This window comes from Mytilus galloprovincialis, chromosome 1, assembly GCF_965363235.1.
Source record: "Mytilus galloprovincialis chromosome 1, xbMytGall1.hap1.1, whole genome shotgun sequence".
NCBI lineage: Eukaryota > Metazoa > Mollusca > Bivalvia > Mytilida > Mytilidae > Mytilus > Mytilus galloprovincialis.
The window spans coordinates 16,986,441-17,005,909 of NC_134838.1; the positions used below are offsets into that span (position 1 = coordinate 16,986,441).

General features: G+C 31.6%; 1 protein-coding gene across 1 annotated transcript in view; it reads right to left on the minus strand.

The window, feature by feature from the left end:
- The window catches only part of LOC143067549 (glutamate receptor ionotropic, NMDA 3A-like), a 34,477-nt gene extending 17,743 nt beyond the window's left edge, over window positions 1–16,734 (minus strand). Inside the window, exon 1 of the mRNA XM_076240895.1 lies at window positions 15,841–16,734. Within this exon, the coding sequence (XP_076097010.1) occupies window positions 15,841–16,209 (369 nt within the window). The 5' untranslated portion in view covers window positions 16,210–16,734. The remainder of the gene's footprint in view (window positions 1–15,840) is intronic.
- Window positions 16,735–19,469: the final 2,735 nt, after the last annotated feature.

A 19,469-nucleotide genomic window follows, 5' to 3' on the forward strand; every position in this document is an offset into this window, starting at 1 on the left:
GACATCACTTAAATTTGTGCGTTTATCGATTTGGCTAACGCGGCTGTGAATTTTACATGCTGGTTTAGGTTATTTATCCATCCGTTTTTATTTTGTAGTTAGTCACCGGTTATATCATTTATATCTATTATATAGTCATTTTATAAAAATTTACTGTTTGCAAAAGTATGATTTTTTCTAAATGATAAGGATGTTCTTATCCCAGGCAGAAAACCCTAGCCGTATCTGGCTCAACTTTTTGGAACTTTTGGTCCTCAATGCTCTTCAACTTTGTACTCTTTTTTTTTTTTTTTTTTTTTTTTTTGGCTTTCGATCTTTTTTCATCAGAGCGTCACTGGTTAGACTTGTGTAGACGAAACGCGCGTCTGACGTATTAAATTTTAAACCTGACACCTTTTGTTAGCTATTATTCGTGTTTCTCTGTCCTATATGTTCTCCCATTTATTTGTATTGTAGTCCTATCATGTAATGTTGTAATTTTAATGTTATATTTAACATTGCCATAAAAGCGGGAGGTTTGGCATACCACAAAACCAGGTTCAACCCACCATTTTTTTTTATTAAAATGTTTACAAGTCAGGAAAATGGCCATTGTTATATTATAGTTCGTTTCTGTGTGTTACATTTCAATGTTGTGTTTCTGTTGTGTCGTAGTTCTCCTCTTATATTTGATGTGTTTTCCTCATTTTTAGTTTGTAACCCGGATTTGTTTTTTTTTTTTTTTTTTTTTTTTTTTCTCAATCGATTTATGTATTCGAACAGCGGTATACTATTGTTGCCTTTATTTACCATCAGTAATACTTTACCACGGATTTATATCTTTGATTATACCCATTGCCGATTATTTCGTAACTTGAAAAGACATTTCATTTTTTTTTATAAATCTTTTCATAAATGTCTACACATATATATTGTATAATTCTTATATGATTTGCATATTATGGAATACGTTGATATGACTGGTTGAGAGAACTTCCGGTAGCTGACCTTGACGTTGGTTATTTTTCGATAGACGACGTTGACCGAACTTCTTTTCGCAACCAATGTAAACAACATGGCGGCGATAATTACACCGACGTTAACAAAATTTATTTTCTTTGCACGTTAATCGTTAAATAAAATAATACAAAACAACATTCGTTTGAATGATAATAAGAGTTTTTGCAGTTTACTTTTTATCAGATAGCAAATTTCATTTAGTACATATTTTTGCGTTAACCAACAAATATATGCATGCGCTAGGACTATTCAATGACATATATATATAATTTACGTGTGATAGAGGTAACGAGTGTGGAAAATTATATTCCCTACCTCTTTTATTTAAGAATTATAGGGATTAAACGCCTTTTAAAATGATTTTATTTGTGTATAAACTAGACAAAGTGACTTACAAATCATAAAAGTCCTTTGGACTTTTATTTGTTTGTGAGTCAATTGGTCGAGTTTATACACCAATAAATTTCTTTTAAAAAAGCGATTAATCCTATAATAATTTTCTTTTATCTTGAAAATGAGCACAAAATTCCACCTTTTTAAATTCATCAAAACTGGGCTTATTCCAGGAAAGATGCACTGTTAAGCTAAAGCCAATCGGTTATATAAATAGTAAATATCAATTTATACCTTTAGGGAATATTTATTATCAAATTGTTCACTGCTATTTGTGGCTGTATCAACACATCAAGAAAAGAGCAAGTTCCTATTATGATCACAATGTATTAAAAGGTCATTTGCACTCCTTCGTATGTTTACATGATATATTAAGTATACGGCTCTGAATCATGATAGCTCCAGAGAGGTTTTGTATTCCATGCTGAGAGCAATCATTACACATCTTTTCCATTTAACCACCTCTTGTCTGATTATCCTTTCAGGCACCTGAGATCACGACCTGGTATTTTGGTTGGGTCCGTGTTTCTCATTCTTAAATTTTCTTTTACGCGTGGTTTTATGTTCATTTCGTTGTTGTTTTTCGGTTCTTGCTATGTGTTTCTTGTTTTCTTTTCGGCTTTTAACTCTCTCGTTGGTATCTGTTCATAACGGTTTTTTAAAATATTTCCGGTTTAAATATGATTCGCTTTGAAAATACAATATTACAGAGTTCGATTAACTTCTGGTATTTTCACCATATTGTTCTGACATTTGATACTCATGGATTTTAAAACTGAAATTGGATTTTATATGTTTATAATGGCCGACGGCCTACGTTGTTTCTGTTTGGGACTTTTTCATCAATCATTATTTTATTGGAAATGCATTAAAAATTGTTTGATACTAATAAAACTGTCTTACTGTTCAAAAACAAAATGTCAATGGCTTTATGTGACAAATTTATCATTTTCCTCATATGCATATATGCATGCTGGATATGATATGAATGCTTAAGGCACTGCATTCTTGGTTTCATTAGAGGCTTCTCTACTTTTTTCCAGAGGGTGGTTTTAACATGAGAATTAGTTACTCTTTTGACGCCGGTTTTGGTATGTAAATTAACTTTCTATTTTCCCAAACTTGTTTCCGAATCCCGTATTTGAGTACTACATATTATTGAATTGCCATATGGTGTTGCTATAATTTTCAATACAATAATAATCAATTCTGTTTTTACTAAATAACTAACCTCTTCGTGAAAAAAAATCTCATTCATTGCTCGTATTCCTGGTCCAAGTCTAATTTTGGTACTTTCAGTTTTGGTTTCATAATTTCTTCAACGTTTACATTATGTTTTGGACTTTTAAATATTTCGGCCTCCAGCAGTACTGGAGATATTCTGTAGAAAAACTTATTTTGTGCTGTAAAATTGGTATCTTTAATGTTACTTGAATATCATTTGATTGAACTTCATGTGTCGGTACTTCACGCATTCCTTCACCTTTTGGTTATGTGCATAATGCTTAAATTTTCAAACAACAGAAAACAGTTCAATATCAAAGTCCAAAAGAACTATGCAAATAAGCAAACGGAACTTTACAAAAACTAAAATTTATGACTGCAAGTTTACTTTACATTGACATTTCGGGGTTAATTTCCTGGCAAAGTAGCAGTGAGTAGTAAAAGAAAAATACGACAAAAATCTCATAACAGACGATCTTACAATTGTATCATGAATAACCATCTGAATGTTGTTCTGTGTCTTGAACCTCCTTGATTATAAAAAAGATGAAATAGAAAGCTCCATATTGAAACAAAAGATCATGACGTCATGATGGATGAGTGTAACTTATTATCTTAATTATGTTTTTCAGTAGGATCAGATAGCATTGATAAAATCATGCTTAATTGTTCCTTCAACTATACATATTTATACCATTAATAAATAGAATAACATTCAAAGGAAAGAGTATTTGTTCTCCTATCGAGATTTGTATATCAATGAATAATGAGTTAAGCTTCCGATAGAATAATTAACTCATATTACGACTTCTTATACTTCTATTCTAGTCCATTATCACTAATAATATATATACAAATTCTGAACATGTATTGGTGCAAAGGCACAATGCAGTGTGAAAGCATACGACATTTTATGTAGATATATGAAGATGTGGTGTGAGTGCCAATGAGACAACTCCCCATCCAAATAACAATTTATAAAAGTAAACCATTATAGGTCAATATACGGCCTTCAACACGGAGCCTTGGCTCACACCGAACAACAAGCTATAAAGTGCCCCAAAACTACCAGTTTAAAACCATTCAAACGGGAAAACCAACGGTCAAATCTATATAAAAAACGAGAAACGAGAAACACGTATAAATTACATAAACAAACGACAACTACTGTACATCAGATTCCTGACTTAGGACAGGTGCAAACATTTACAGAGGGGTTAAACGTTTTAATGGCGCCAAACCTTCTCCCTTTTTCTGAAACAATAGTATAATATCATAACATAGAAAAACACACGATCAAAAATCAGTTGGAAGGCTTAACTCAATCAAAAAACGGATTTAAAAAAACAATATACACTTGGGTTTCCATGGTATTTCCTTTGAACGTGCTCATTTAACTTATTGTGATCGTAAAGATCGTGACTCTACGCATATATTTAGTTTATAAACTTAATAAACATTTCTTAAAATGGATAGAATGTGAATATCTGTAGTTTTCAGTAATATGAACCCAATGAAATCATTACCTGATGGGTTTTATACCTAATATTATGGGAATAGAACTTTCTGCCCCTTGAAATTTAAGGAGCAGATGTCTCATTAAAAGATACGCTCATTACGTGTAATTATTAATATAGTTGACATTTCCAAATGAAAATAAAACATCAACGCATATAAAACTGTCTGATCCATTACGTTACTAATATCTGTCATATAAGTTATGCTTATGAAGTTTTTTTATTAAATAATCGACTTCCTGTTTAAAGATACACAAGACTAAGTGACACTTACTTTTAATTACACTGGTATCTTTGATGACTATTTTCAAACATCTATTTATCTTATTTTTATTTCTATCTGTTTTTATTATCTTTTTTTTTTCTTTTTTTTTTTTGGCGGGAACTATGGTTTCTTTACATTAGATGTATAAATAGAGGCTGAAACCATACTTACAAGATGAAAAACACTGTGCATGCGACGTTGCTTTGCTAATAACGATTATTACTTGATAATTTGTTTTAATATGTTGTCCCGTCAAGTTATTTCTTTTTGCTTTTATTATTTTTTTTATTTTTTTAAATCATGCGATTTTTGCAGGGTTTCTTTAACGCTGTCTTGCATTTTTTCTTCTTTATTGATTTACGATATTTGAACTTCGATAAACTACTGTCGCCCTAATTATGTTTTTCCCTTTTGAAATACATACCATTTTTTAGTTTAAATTGTATGTTCTTAACTCTAAACCGGCGTTAAATAATTTTTATAAAGAGTGTTTTTTACGGGAAGTATGAAATGAAAAAAATGTATTGTAAAGACAAACAAGTATTGACTGAACTTAATGATGGTTTATTGATTTTGCATCTGATATTAATTAATTTCCTCTCTACTGTTTTTATTTCTACAGTTGTTCATCACGTTGTTTTTATTTAACTTGATACTTTGCAATTGATCTAACATATGGTATAATTAATATACTTCCGATAAAAATTGATGTTTCCCGGTATTTAGTACGCAGTTTGTCATCAACCTAAGGCAGCTTTGTCGAGTCGTACAGGTGTGCGTCTACCAAATCAAAAGTCCTATACCTTTTTTGTTCAATTTTCATGGCTTTTCTTATATTGTACCTCATATAAAGTTTAATCGCATTGAAACCAGATGTTCATATTTCTGAATTGTACATGTATCACATTTCTGTATACCATGGAAGTAATATTGAATAAAGCCTTGAACATTTGATTAACTATAGTATATATAACAATCAATGTGTATTTGAATAAGCAACACGGCGGATGCCACATGGGAAGTAGGATCATCTAGTTACCTTTCCGGAGCCAGTGAGATGACCCGTAGTATTAGGTGGGGCTTGTGTTGTCCAGTGTTAAGTTTTATATGTCGTGTTTTGTGTACCTGTTTTTCTCTATCTGTTTGTTAGTCTGTCTTTTTGGTTTTTTTAGCCATGACGTTGCATGCCAGTTTATTTCCGACTCACGTTTGAATGTCGATCCATCTGTTATATCTCGCCGCTCTTTTAGAATTGGTAGCATATCAATACATACTGATTCGCCAATGAACCGACTTGTCAAACTATACCAATGTAGAAATTTACTTTTTCTGTCAATACAATTTTCGTTATAATTGATACTGATTCTTACTAGACCAATTATCCAAGGATTGCTAAGGAATAGAACTTTTTTCGTCCATGAAATCAAATCAAATGTAGCGGAATGCGCCTAGAAATATAAACAATAAAAATTTCTTTGACAATACTACTGTTCATTGTATACACATGTTTACCTTTATAGGAATGTTGTGGAATAGAAATTCTCTAGTCCTAGAATACAATACCAAGTTGCAAAAGGCCCCCTTTGGTGTGTCCAATTATACAATACGCACTCAACGTGACCCTATTTTTTTTCTTTTATGATTAAAAAGTAAAATATGGACCACTATAATTGACACCGTCTATGCACTTCCCTTGGATTACACGAAATGAGGAATCGTAATGTCTATAACGTAATGTGTCAACAAAACAAAAAAATAAAGCAAATGCCTAACTTTTGTCCTCTTCAAACTGAAATTTAAATTATTATAATTACAAAAATAAGGATATGTGGTGATCGCCAATAAGATGATTATCTGATGGTCCGGATGAGAGTCCTCTTTTCTGTATTATTAAAAAAAATTGATCGTTTTTCTCAATTCTTTCTATGTATTGTCTTCTTTTTTTAGAACTCCAACAAGACCCTCAACCAAACACCAAGGGAAAAGGATGCACACAATTAAAGTTCGCGGCCCTCAATAATAAGCTAATCCCATTCTGTATTGTATGATATAAAAGGATAAAGATCTGGCGTAACCGCTAAACAGGAATATACCAGTCCACGATCCCAAAACATTTACGATACAGGTGCGCTTAAAACATTCAAGATTGATTGCTCTGAACTTTCAGTACTGGTGAAAGGACCATCAATTTGTTAAATCAATTTTCTTTATTTTTATTCTCTTAAAACATTACTTATATCAATACGATTTCTCCCGACTTCTTTCATTTGTCAAACATTTGAGATGGTGATTGTTTATATTTTGAAGACATTATATTTACATGCCAGTTGTAGACTTGTCAAATGAAGGAGCAATGTTTACTGAAAATTCATTAATTTTCTTTGTAACTTCCACTCATTAATTAATTCAAATAAATCTTAAGAGCCTATAAAGTAACAAACTTTATTATCTTTCCTTTGTACTTAATCTTTTAACATTCTTCATTGACATTTCAATTTATTCTGATGTTGTTTTTTAATCTTTAATAATTATGCACCTGAATAGTGCAAGTTCCTTTGGCTTTATATACATTTCCCAATACAACACTGAACACATGCTGGAGTATTTTTAGTTCAGCTTTCACTCTTGAGTCCTAAAGTCTTTTACAAAATGGTACCTTGTAAATGATTATGCTCATCATTCCATACATTTAAGCCGTGTCTATTCAGATGCAAATAAACTCATCATAGATATCAGGATTTAAATTTTGATATACGCCAGATGCGTGTTTCGTCTTCAAAAGACCATCAGTGACGCTCGAGTACAATAAAGTACGAAGATGAAGAGCATTGTGGACCCAAATTCCTTAAAGGTTTGCCAAATAAAGCTATTGTGGTCTATTCCTGGGATAAAAAAAGCATTAGTATTTAAAAATCAAATTTTTGTAAAAAGCTAATTTATAAATACGACCATATCAATGTGAATTCATGTCATCACAGACGTGCTGGCTAACTGTAATATAGAGGCAAATAACTTTAGAAATTGTCGGTTTCTGTGTGATGGAGAAAGGATTGTAGTAAACGTCCAATGGCAAATTTTACATATTTATAGGACAAGAGCATATAAACGTCAACAAAAAAAACATGTCACATTAACCGGACACATTATTCTTACTCCAGGACGATCATACGTTGCTCGTGTTCACAAAATGCCGCTTCAATAGATGATTACACATCCCCAACCTTTCATGGAATATTTGTTCAATCAAAGTTGACTAATGATTTAAAACTTAATTTTACATCGTTAATTCGTTTTTATGGAATATGTTATCTATGAAAAGTATGTTGTTGAACATTGTGGCACCGTTAAAGTCCACAATTCCTCTAAAGTCCACAACACCGCTAAAGTCCAAAACGCCGTTAAAGTCCAAAAACTTTCCGCTAAAGTCCACAAAATGACCTCCGCTAAAGTCCAAAAAAAAAAAAAAAAACACCGTTAAAGTCCACAATAACAAGTTCCGTTAAAGTCCAAACATTTTTTTTTTTGTATTATCAAAAGTTCAATTCGCTGTATTTTACTTCCGATATTATAGATCTAATAGAAAGCATGGACCTTTGTTCTTGGAAAGTTTTTCTTATCAACTTGAATTATATTTTTGATATATGAAAAGATTATAGTATCTTCTTTAGATCCCTTTAAATTTGATCTTTGTATTGTGATTTTTCTATCAATCGAACAGACATCATTTCTGAACAGTCATCTGGCTATAGTGCCCTTTTTATTCTTTAGTAAACATTAAATTTTGTTCATCAACAAGAAAGTCCAAAATAGTGTTCTCTTTATCTATATGCTGGAAACACTGACATAATTTGGAGCCTATGTTTGACATTTTTTCCCTTTGCAAATATTCATAAAACACAAGAAAGATTTCCATTTAGTGTCTGCTAGGCTCTACAGCAGCCAAAACGGTTCGTAACTTTCAAAAATAGACTTCGAACTATAATGAAAATACATAAAACGTTTAATGAGACGTAAATGTTTATAAATATTTCAGGTTCTGTTTTTAACGTGCATTTTACAAATGCTTGTTGTACATGTGATATAAACAATATAAGTTATTTTCTAACATTTCAAGGTTTAATGGTGATATGGTTCCTATTTCATTTTAAAAATTAATTCCATGAAACATTTAAACAAAATTAGAAACACATTGACAGCAGTGACTGCAATATATAGCAGAGAAGGTAATTTCAAAAACGATTGCATATTATATAAAGCTAATTAAAGTGATCGTTTCCCTCAAGGTGAACGAGTATTTGATTATAAATATGATGCAATATGTTTGGTTTGGTGAGTAAATATGCGAGGCAAAATGTGTAGCTTGGTGAGGTTATGAGTAATCGAATTAATTAATTTAAAATGTTCAATTAACAGAAAGAACGGTTCTCTTCCCAATCTTTAACTCCCTCCCCCGACCACAAATTTAAAATCGATTCCCAAAAGTCCTAGCTTGTATAGGAATAAATACGCCAAAAACGTAATGAATTTCATTGAGTCTATAACTTATTCAAATCAGATTTCATTAGCTGAATATTCTCAAATACATGATTTCTTTTTGGCAGAAACTACAAAAAAATCGTAATTATCTGTTTTGACTTTAAAACACTGAATTTAGATTTTCAGTGTACACAATTTGAAATAACATATGTCCCAGTTTAGAAAATAAAAAAAGGAAGGAGAAACCTTACTTTTTTCATCAGGGGCCTCGTTTTCCAAAAAGTGTAAGTAGTTCTTCTACTGTAATTACTAGGCCGTCAACACTGAGGGTTTGAAGGCGAACTCCGCCCGTGCTTTTTTTTTTACTCCAATATTAGTTGATTAGGACTGTCAATTTTCCTATCAAAGGGGCTACCTCTACCAATAAAAACTGGGCGCCACGAAATAGCCGAAATGTGGCGCTTAAAAGTGACGTTAAAACACCAACAATCAATCCATCATCTTTTTCTTTTTTTTAAAACTACGATGTCTGTACAAAGTGTTTAATTAATCGACCTTTTTGTTTCTTGAAGTCAGAAGGCGGATTCGTTTTTAGTTTGTTTGTTTGTTGTTTTGTTTTTGTTTTTGTTTTTTTTTGGAGGGGGGTATGGCAAATTGGTTGTTCACTATTGAATTGGACAACGTAAATTTTTAGTCTCGCTACAATCGTTAATATTTTTCAATTTTATAAAATACATGTTACATCCCTTTCAGAATCCAGGAAACCCCCCGAAAGGTAAAAATAGATTTGAACTGTGCAGTATATCTGAGGTAGTTAATGCACACCTTATCTGTGCATTATTCAGATTATAGCACAGTAAGAACAAAGAGATTTTACCCATGTCATGTATAACGTATTGTTTTAAAAATGTATATCTTTTCATTATTCGCAAAAAAACATTTGGTGATTCTACCAACTTATAAACGGTATTGAGTGTTTAAAGAAATTCAGATAATCGTTATGGAGTCTAGGTGTTGAATCAAATACAAACACAAATAAGTTGTTTATTATATATATTACCATTGGTTCTTGGGGTTATTATTTTATTTGATATTTTAGATTTATACTTCTTAGAAATTGCTGTTCTTCAGTCATGGGCTGAAATATATATATACTTCCAATTATTTTTATTGTTTTTTGCATAGATATCTATAATTTGTTTATGGTTTTGGTCTGTTTGTAAAATTTTGATTCTAGTATGCTTTATATAAAACATAACTTAATCCAGTAAAAGACTTATATGGGATGTTTTGCCATACCCATACAAATTATACACGCTTGCGTAGTACGATATTTTATTGACAATTTTAACATAAAATTTTTCTTTTCAATTTTATATAAAATAATGACAAAAATGCTATCATCACCGAATAATTTGATTTTGGATGTAACGCGTCTTCTGATTGGCAGACGTCGTTTTGTTTATCATATCATAGACACAATTTTGTCATGTGACGACGCCATCAACGTTTTTTCCTTATTTACGCCGGTTTAAAATGGAATTTAGAATTAAATTATAAGAAATAACAGTAATATTTTGTCAGTCTATTCGAAATAACATAAAAAAAATGCGGTCCACACTGTTAAATAACCCGCTACGCGCGTTATTCAGTGTGTACCACATTTTTTATGTTATTTCTTCATAGACAGAAAAAATATTACAGTCATTCCTTAAATAACAAAACAAGCACCCCATATAAAAAAGTAAGAAAATGTTAACATTTAAGAACCAATGGACGATGTGAAAGCCTGGTATACGTAAATTTGGTTTTCGATAAAATTGCAGAACAGCGATTATGGTTTTATATGAAATAGGACGAGGAGGATGTAGTGAGTGTTGACATAGTTATGACAACCTTTTGTTGGTTTCCTCAATTCTTTGGACAAAATAAAAAGTTTAATCAGAAATTAATCGTAAATCTTTAGACTTTAGCCTATGCTGCAAAACGCTTTATGTATATATCTTTCAAAACTGTTTTTCTCGAGCGCACCTGATGAAGGTTATTCCGAATCACGCGTTAGGTGCATGGAATAGACATCATACATGTACTTTATTTTATTTTACGACCTAAATGTACTTGTAAAATCTCAGTGACGGACGCAAGATGGCTCATTATAAAGTAAGTATCACCGCCAGATACCATGCTCTGTTTCACTTCTTACAGTACTTTACGAAAATCAAAGAAATAAATATTACATCACTTATAATATGATACTTTGTAAAAACAGTTTCTTTTCGAACCATGAAAGACGGGAAAAAATCTGATTTTGAAAACACGGATTATCAATCAATAACACGAAAACAATTACAGATGGCATTAAACCGGATCTGAATAATGTTTCAGCTTGTGTAAATAATAACAAGGTACTTATCAATCTATAGCATACCAAAGAGATAAATAAATATCTCGCTGAGTAATCCAGTTGCACAATAAAAGAAATAAAAAAAAACTCAATGTTAGTATAAAATACAACTTTTACTACATTCTATGCGTGATGAGTATTATATATAACCTTTGCTTTATTACGTGCGTGACGAGAAAACAGTTTTTAATCAATCCAATCTTACAGCATGTAAGGCAATCGATTAATAAATCAAAATTTTTGATGAACCATTGATGTAAATAATCATTTAATATAATAATTTGTACATGAAAAGGTCAACGAGTCTTCAAATATAGAGAGAACAAACAAGATACTAATCCAGGAATATAACATTGGAATGCAAATGTTTTGGAATGAGCTAATAAGATGAAAGATTCAAACCTTGTTTTTGTTCATGTGGACTTTTGTCTCATGGTAATAATTTATATTAAGCAAAACAACATTCCAACTCCAAGTCCCACCTGTATAAATTCATTTTGTGAGCCATTGCTATCACTTCACATTCTTCGTCTTTTGCTCCGTGTTAAAGGTTTTACTGTGAGTTTGAGATGAATTAAGAACAGCAATAGAAGTTCTGTTCTTTTGCTTTTTGCGCTTTTTGCGCTTTTTGCTGTGCATGTATTGACTCAGTATATTGATTTTTTGTCGTGAATAAATAAGATGAACGTTTTAAAAGTCTTGTCAAATCAAAGAAATAAGATCAAGAAAATCTCATAGTATAAAAATGCTCACAATAGATGAATCCTATAGTAATTGGTATAAATCGTCTTAATAATGAGAAGAATAAGACATTCTTAAAACAAGATACCCACATATTTATACATGTAAATAGTACTTGCCATTATACTTTTTTACACATTTTTTGTGTTTGTGGCTATTTTCTTAGAGCAATTCCTCCTACGTCGTTCGGGTTATTAAGGGTCACCCAACTCGTGCAGATTAAATCCAATATACCAACTTGCTTGGTCAATAACTATAACTGTTATAAAAATGAACCAAAACGAAATATTCCAATTACCTGTTTTACTAAAACCAAACATTAAAAGTTTCAGATTACAGAGAGAGAAAAAAATTGACGAAAATCAGATTTACTTTTATATTATTATACTATAAGATTCTATTCAGATTTGGACGCATTCCGTTACGTAGATATTTTTCCATCCGGTGTAACCAAAAGATACCGTATTACTGAATAATTATTATTCTATAGTCAAAAGAAATGAATTTGCTGAAGGAAAAGGGCCGTTTTCAATAAAAGAGATGGAATTTAATATTTGTGCAAAATCAAAGATGATTCCTTCATATGGACAACCTGAATAGCTCACTTTTTTTGGGACAAGTTCAGATGTACATTCCGTATAGATACCTGTCTATTGTTGATATCTATAGGTCGTTTTTGATTAGTGCGTTGGTGTGCTGTTTTATTGGCCTATCTCTTTTTATTCATAGCTGAACTAAGAATCAATTATGCGTGGAAGTCAAAATTTGCAAGAACTAGATTACTCGGACAAACCACGGAGAAGTAAGTCAGATGTTATGAAATATACTATTAACAAAAAACCAAAGCGAAACGATACAAATAATCCATTGAGCCAGTTTAAACATTCACGACAACTAATATATTAAGACTCTACATACATACACCAACTTTAATAGTGAAGAGAGCATCTCTTAGCAATAAAATTGAATTAGAAAATAGCTTCCGGGTTGAATGTTTTAAGGGAGAGCATGTAAATTCTTCGCACTAATGTTGTACTGTTTGGCAAAACTTTTCCGGGGGACTCAAAAGTAACTTTCTAAAAAATCCACTCATGTAGCCTACCGTATTTATAATATTGCATTAAGATGTGGTGTGATTGCCAATTAGACAACTCTCGACAAAAGACCAAATGCCATAGAAATAAACAACTATAGGGCACTGTACGGCCTTCAACAAGGAGCAAAACTATAGTCTGGTATAGGACCTTTGGCATTTTATACACTGGTATTCAAGCAGATGAAAGCAACGTATGTTTCTATCATCCGCAGATGCGGGTTCGTGTTACTCAGTCTTTTGTTTTCTGTGTTTAGTTTTGAATTCTGTTGTTTGGCTTTTTTTTTAATCGTTTTTCTAATTTTTCCCATACTCTTGTTAGTTAAATTTTGACTTGTGGGTTTAAATGTCACTTTGGTAATATGATTTTCGTTTCTACAATAGTTTTCAAAGGTACCAGGGTTATAATTTAATAAAGCAGACGCGGGTATCAGTGACGCTCAAATCAAAACAGTTGTAAAGCCAAACAAGTAAAAAGTTGAAGAGCATTGAGGACATAAAATTCCAAATAGTTTCCCATTAAAAATCCTTATCATGAAATTTTATGAAACTTGCTGCATAAAGCCATCAGAGAATTGCGAAAATGAAAGAGAGGCAGTTGTGAATCCTGAAGATTTTTTACGATTTAATTTAAGTCAAATTGTGTTTGGCTGTGAATAATCTTTTTAAATTTCCCATTAAAAATCCTTATCATGAAATTTTATGAAACTTGCTGCATAAAGCCATCAGAGAATTGCGAAAATGAAAGAGAGGCAGTTGTGAATCCTGAAGATTTTTTACGATTTAATTTAAGTCAAATTGTGTTTGGCTGTGAATAATCTTTTTAAATTATAATGTTTGTTTTCTTTTTAATTTTGACCATGTTCCCGTTTACTGCAATGCCAACTTCTGGCATTCCTTCTGGTACAGTAGCTTCAAAGTTTTGTTGCGATCACCCAATTGCACGTTTCCATGTATGTTAGGTATCTGGTCTGTCTATATTTAGTTCGTTTCACTCTTAATTTACACAGGGTTTTAAGATCAGATTCATGTAAGGACTGCTAGATTCTAGATAATTGATTCCTGACCATGAAATGGTATGTCAAAATTTACTTTTCAATTGAAAACTTGTTTTGATAGACTTTTTGTTCTGCTGCATGTGCTTTGCTATACTGAGTTGTTACTCTTCGGACCTCTTTGGTTTCTCAAATAAGTATCATTGCTGTTATCATTTGTCGAAGCTACTATCATTAATCTTATTATAAAAAAATAATTTTTGATACGTGAAAGGGAAGGCTAGACCTAAACCTATGGTATTATGCTAAGATATATTTTTATAACATCGTGTGAAGATTGGGGATTGAAGAAAAAAACACAGATTTGTCTTTTTGTCCTTTTACCAAAGAAAATAATTTTCACGCTTTAAAATATTTTGATCGGGTTTTTATACAATGTAATGACCTTATTATAAAAAGAGTGGTTTTAATGATGACAGTTAAGCGTTCTGCGTTGCAATGCTATGTAGATAATATCTAAATTACTACAATAAAAAAAATGCTAATGAGATTAATAATCTTACAGAATTGCAATAACTGCATAATAATCGTTTTTTTATGTTTTTGATCCAGTGCAATGAATACTGAATTGTATAATACTAATAGAAAATCAGACGGTTGTGCATAGGCATTTTGTTAATACGATTTTACAATTCTTGACGCCACGCATAGTTTACCTGAATTTTATGGAATAAAGGTTGAATTTAAATAGCTGTTCTATTGATTTTCCTTGCCTGATTTCAATTTACTAATGAGAATTGACAAATGAATATAATGATTTAGATGGCCAGATTTAGACAATCTTTCTATATTTGTTTCTTTTACATGATGTTTGTAGTTAAATGGTAATAGCTATAAAACTAAAACAAAAAACCTCACGTTCTCTTCAGTTTTACTATCACTATGGTGAGGCCATTTCAATTTCGTTCAAAATTAAAAACAAATAAAGAATTGTGTTTGAGTCCTAGTTTTTAACCCACTTTGTTGATTTGCTTTACTTCATTTATCAATAGTCAAATAATTTCGATTTTTTAAATGCTCTATTCAATTTGATTCCCGTAATGATCTTTTAAAATATAAAAACAATGAAATGTATTCAAAGAGTATTATGCTGAGTTCACACGTAATTCGAATTCAATTCGCATTAACTAATTCGAATTAGTTTAATTCGCATTCGAAACGTTTTACGTCCTAACGTCAATTCTAATTCGAATTACAATGCGCTTCGAATTCGCTTTACTGTCCAAACGACGTTAACTTTTAATTCGTAGTCACAAAAGCGTATTTCTAATGCGAATTATTATAATTCGAATCAATTCGAATTAAAAAAGAAGAGTGTGTGAACGCGATTACCGAATTCGATTCGAATTCAATTCGAATTAAATGTCCGTGTGAACGAGGCATTAATATAGTATCTACCATTGAAGCTGGAAAAAAATCCAAAGTGATCCCAACGCAGAATTTTTTATTCTTATATTATATGTCTAATTCACCAACTAACTTTGCAATCTAATTGACAATAAATTTACTTTTTTTCTCTCGTTCATGTCTTACTTATAACTTATACTAATATATAACCATTTTATGTACACTAAACAATTTCTAGTCGTATTTAAGATAGTCTGAGCATATTCTTTCTATTCAAGAGAGGTTGGCAACATATTACAAACATATTATTAGTACATTGTACTTACATTATTGTGCCACTGTGAAGTGGTGTACAGGAATACAGGTATGTGATAGGTAGTTGCTACAACCGCAGCGGCATTTGTTGTCACGTCATCTCCAAAAACCACAAATATATTCCAGAAGTCATCATTAACGTTAAATTGCTGATAATTTATCAGCAAATCACTAGTTCCATTCTTAATTTTTATAGGAAATACTACATTGTCAATAGAGTTTGATTTTTGATAAGTTTTCTCGTAGGTTCTAACTTGTTTAGCACAAAGATTATATAATGATTCATCACAGATAAGACTTAATTGTATTTGTTTTCCATAGGAAATAACTATTGTAACACTTATTACAATATAAGTCACAACCAAAGTTAAATTACTCATTATTCATATTCTTCAAATGATGAAAATGTTTGCGTATCATATTTCTCATACTTTCCACAAATTACTAGTAATCAATGACAATAATCCTACAATTATATGATAAATACTGTATGAAAAGTCCTATTAGTTCCATAAACACAGTCCTGTGTCTGATGTACAATTAAATGAAGCGTTTAACAGGTGATTTTTACCTGCAATACGACATCAAATCAATATCCGGTGGTAGTGCTAGGTAGACCGGTCCAGACTGAAGTTTAGATTTTCTATTTATGGGTACTTGTGAAACTCTTTGATTGATGACCCGATGGTAGTTACTATTCTTTATCGAACTAGAGATGAGTATCAATTGACGAAGCATTTCTCGCCAATCAGAAGCTGTCAATACATCCCAACATCAGTAAGCACATCTATTTATTCCACTAGCTACTAAAAGCTTTGCTTGGGCAAAAACACTGATAAACGTAAAATGCAATGTTTGTATAGTTTCCCATTATGCCAATCATTGTAAACATTCAGACTCAGTATATGATATTTTACCATTCTTTGTACAAAGGTGTTCAATTATTGTAATTGAAAACTCTTATCAGTTATGATATGTCTTGTGCAATATCTTGAAAGTAGCACAGAGGAAATTGCTTGGCTAAGTCTTATATCGTACAACAATAGACTTTGGTATAAAAAGAATTAAAAGCACCTCTATAACGCAACACATTTGTTCGTTAAAATAACAGGAAATGTAGTTCACTTAGAACACTTGACGCCAATTCTCTTGAGAGTGATATCAAAAAAAAAATGTATTGATTTGCATTTTTATCGACACTTTTTAACATTAATGACCTATCAAGAATTACTTTAAAATGTGAATTTAAAGATTTTGCAAGCTATTACAGTGACACTTGTTGGCTATGACGATTGGCTTTTCTGTGAAACTTAATTTAGCTAAAGCAACACGATTCTTATAATGAAATGTCATATATCCAACTTATGATGTCATAAAATGAAGTATGCTACCAATGTGTGCGCACGTCATTTCTGTTTAGAAAAACCTTCATCGGGTACATTCTAAATCATCTGGTACATTCTAAATCATCAGGCTCATTTGACAGCATCCTGTACACTAGACAACTTAATCAAAGCATGGATGATGTTAAACATCATAAATATTATAGGGACATAAACATTACTGCCCAAACCGTTTCTTGAGAGAGTTGCACTTTAAGCACAATAATATTATGTGTCTTGAAATATTGGCGAGATGTTTCCAGGTCTTTTAAATCTTTAGATATTAGAATGGTCTTCTATTTTTTTTTCCAATGTTGTCCTATTCCCAAACAAGAATTTTGACTGACTGTTGATTTGCATTGCAAATGTTAAAGAAGTGCATAACATTAACTGTCGACGTACCCGGTCTCCTGCTTTTGCAGTACTTGCGATTCCATCAGATTTTGATTTTTATCTTCTTTATGAATTTATTGAATTTGACACCGGTTAACTATTGTTGCCTCTACTTGAAATAATTTATGAATGCAAAATTAAAAGACATATTTTATCATTTAAATCGTGTCGATAGTTATTGGGTGGATATTAACCTAGGGAACTGTCAGACAACCAATAGAATTAAGACCAAACTTATGACATCTGTTTCTGTTCACAAGAAATGTAAATTTTGATAACATACATCGGGTATGCTTGACTCCAACACCTTGGAAAGCCGAAAACTTAAAATGCTCTCAATGTACATTAAATTACTTTCCCCAGTAAATGTTCTAGCCAATCTAAATTATATAGTATTGGACGCTACGTTTACATGTACTGAGTTATAAGTAAACGCTTAGGGGGGATATGAGACAATATCTGAAAAAGTCTAATTTTTGGCAATCAGGAAAAAAATGTCTTAAGACCCGGTATTTTAATAGCACAAATCAAAGAACTCAAACAATTGTTAAATGTGGTAACAATAGCAATTTTAAAAATGGTACAAAAAAATCCAGTTCTTTCCGGTTACCAAAGTGAATCAATTTTAAAAAGTTTCTAATGGGAAAAAGGAAAAAGTTTAAGACACTATTTGTGGTTTACTAGTATAGCCTGCAATAGTTTATCAAATGCCAATTATTGATTTTAGTATTTGCAATACAAAAGGTTTAGAAATATACTAAAATATAGTCAGATAATGTAAATGCTCATCAAAGATACGAGGTTTATAAAATAAGTACATGCAAGACGCGCTTTTCGTCACCATACCACATAGTACTCATAAATAAACTCATCATAGATACCAGGATTAAATTTTGTATTTACGCCAGACGCACGTTTCGTTAAATGCCACTTGAATCAAATACAAGTTCCGGTGCGCCGGGGATCACCCCCGGTTTTTGTTGGCCGGGTTTGTGTTGCTCAGTCTTAAGTTTTCTATGTTGTTTTATGTATATAGTTTTTTTTTGGCTTTTGGTCAATTGTCTTTTATTTAATAAAAGATATTTAAATAAAAGATAACCGTAGGGGAATCCGAAGTTATGACATGACGAAGATTTACGGACCACTTTTTTGGTAATTCAAAAAATGCCACCGAAAATCTTACTCTTGCACTAACTACCGCTGTTTTTTGCGATGTCTTATCTGCTATGACGTCAAGATTATACTACCAAACGATTGTTTTTCTGATAGAGGTTAAATTTCACAAATATGAGTTGTTGTGTAAATAGCCACAAGTATATAAGATAATGGAATAAGTATATAAGATAACGAAATCAATAAATGTATCTAATAACGGAATTCATCATAAGTTCGATGATGAATTGATAAACGTACGTCAATAATTATGTGTTCCTCGATTACCCGTAAACAGTACAAATCAGGCTCTGCCTTTTGTTTATTGTTCTCATAGCCAGTGAATAAGTGTAAAATATTGATACATTTAAGTAAAAAAGTTATTCAATACGGCAGACGCGCGTTTCGTCTACATAAGACTCATCAGTGACGCTCAGATCAAAAAAGTTACAAAGTCAAACAAGTACAATGTTGTAGAGCATTGAGGACCCAAAATTCCAAAAGTTGTGCCAAATACGGCTAAGGTAATCTATTCCTGGGATAAGAAAAGCCTTAGTTTTTCGAAAAATTCAAAGTCTTTTAAACATGAAATTTATAAAAATGACCATATAATTGATATTCATGTCAACACCGAAGTGCTAACTACTTGGCTGGTGATACCCTCCGGGACGAAACGTCCACCAGCAGTGGCATCGACCCAGTGGTGTAATAAG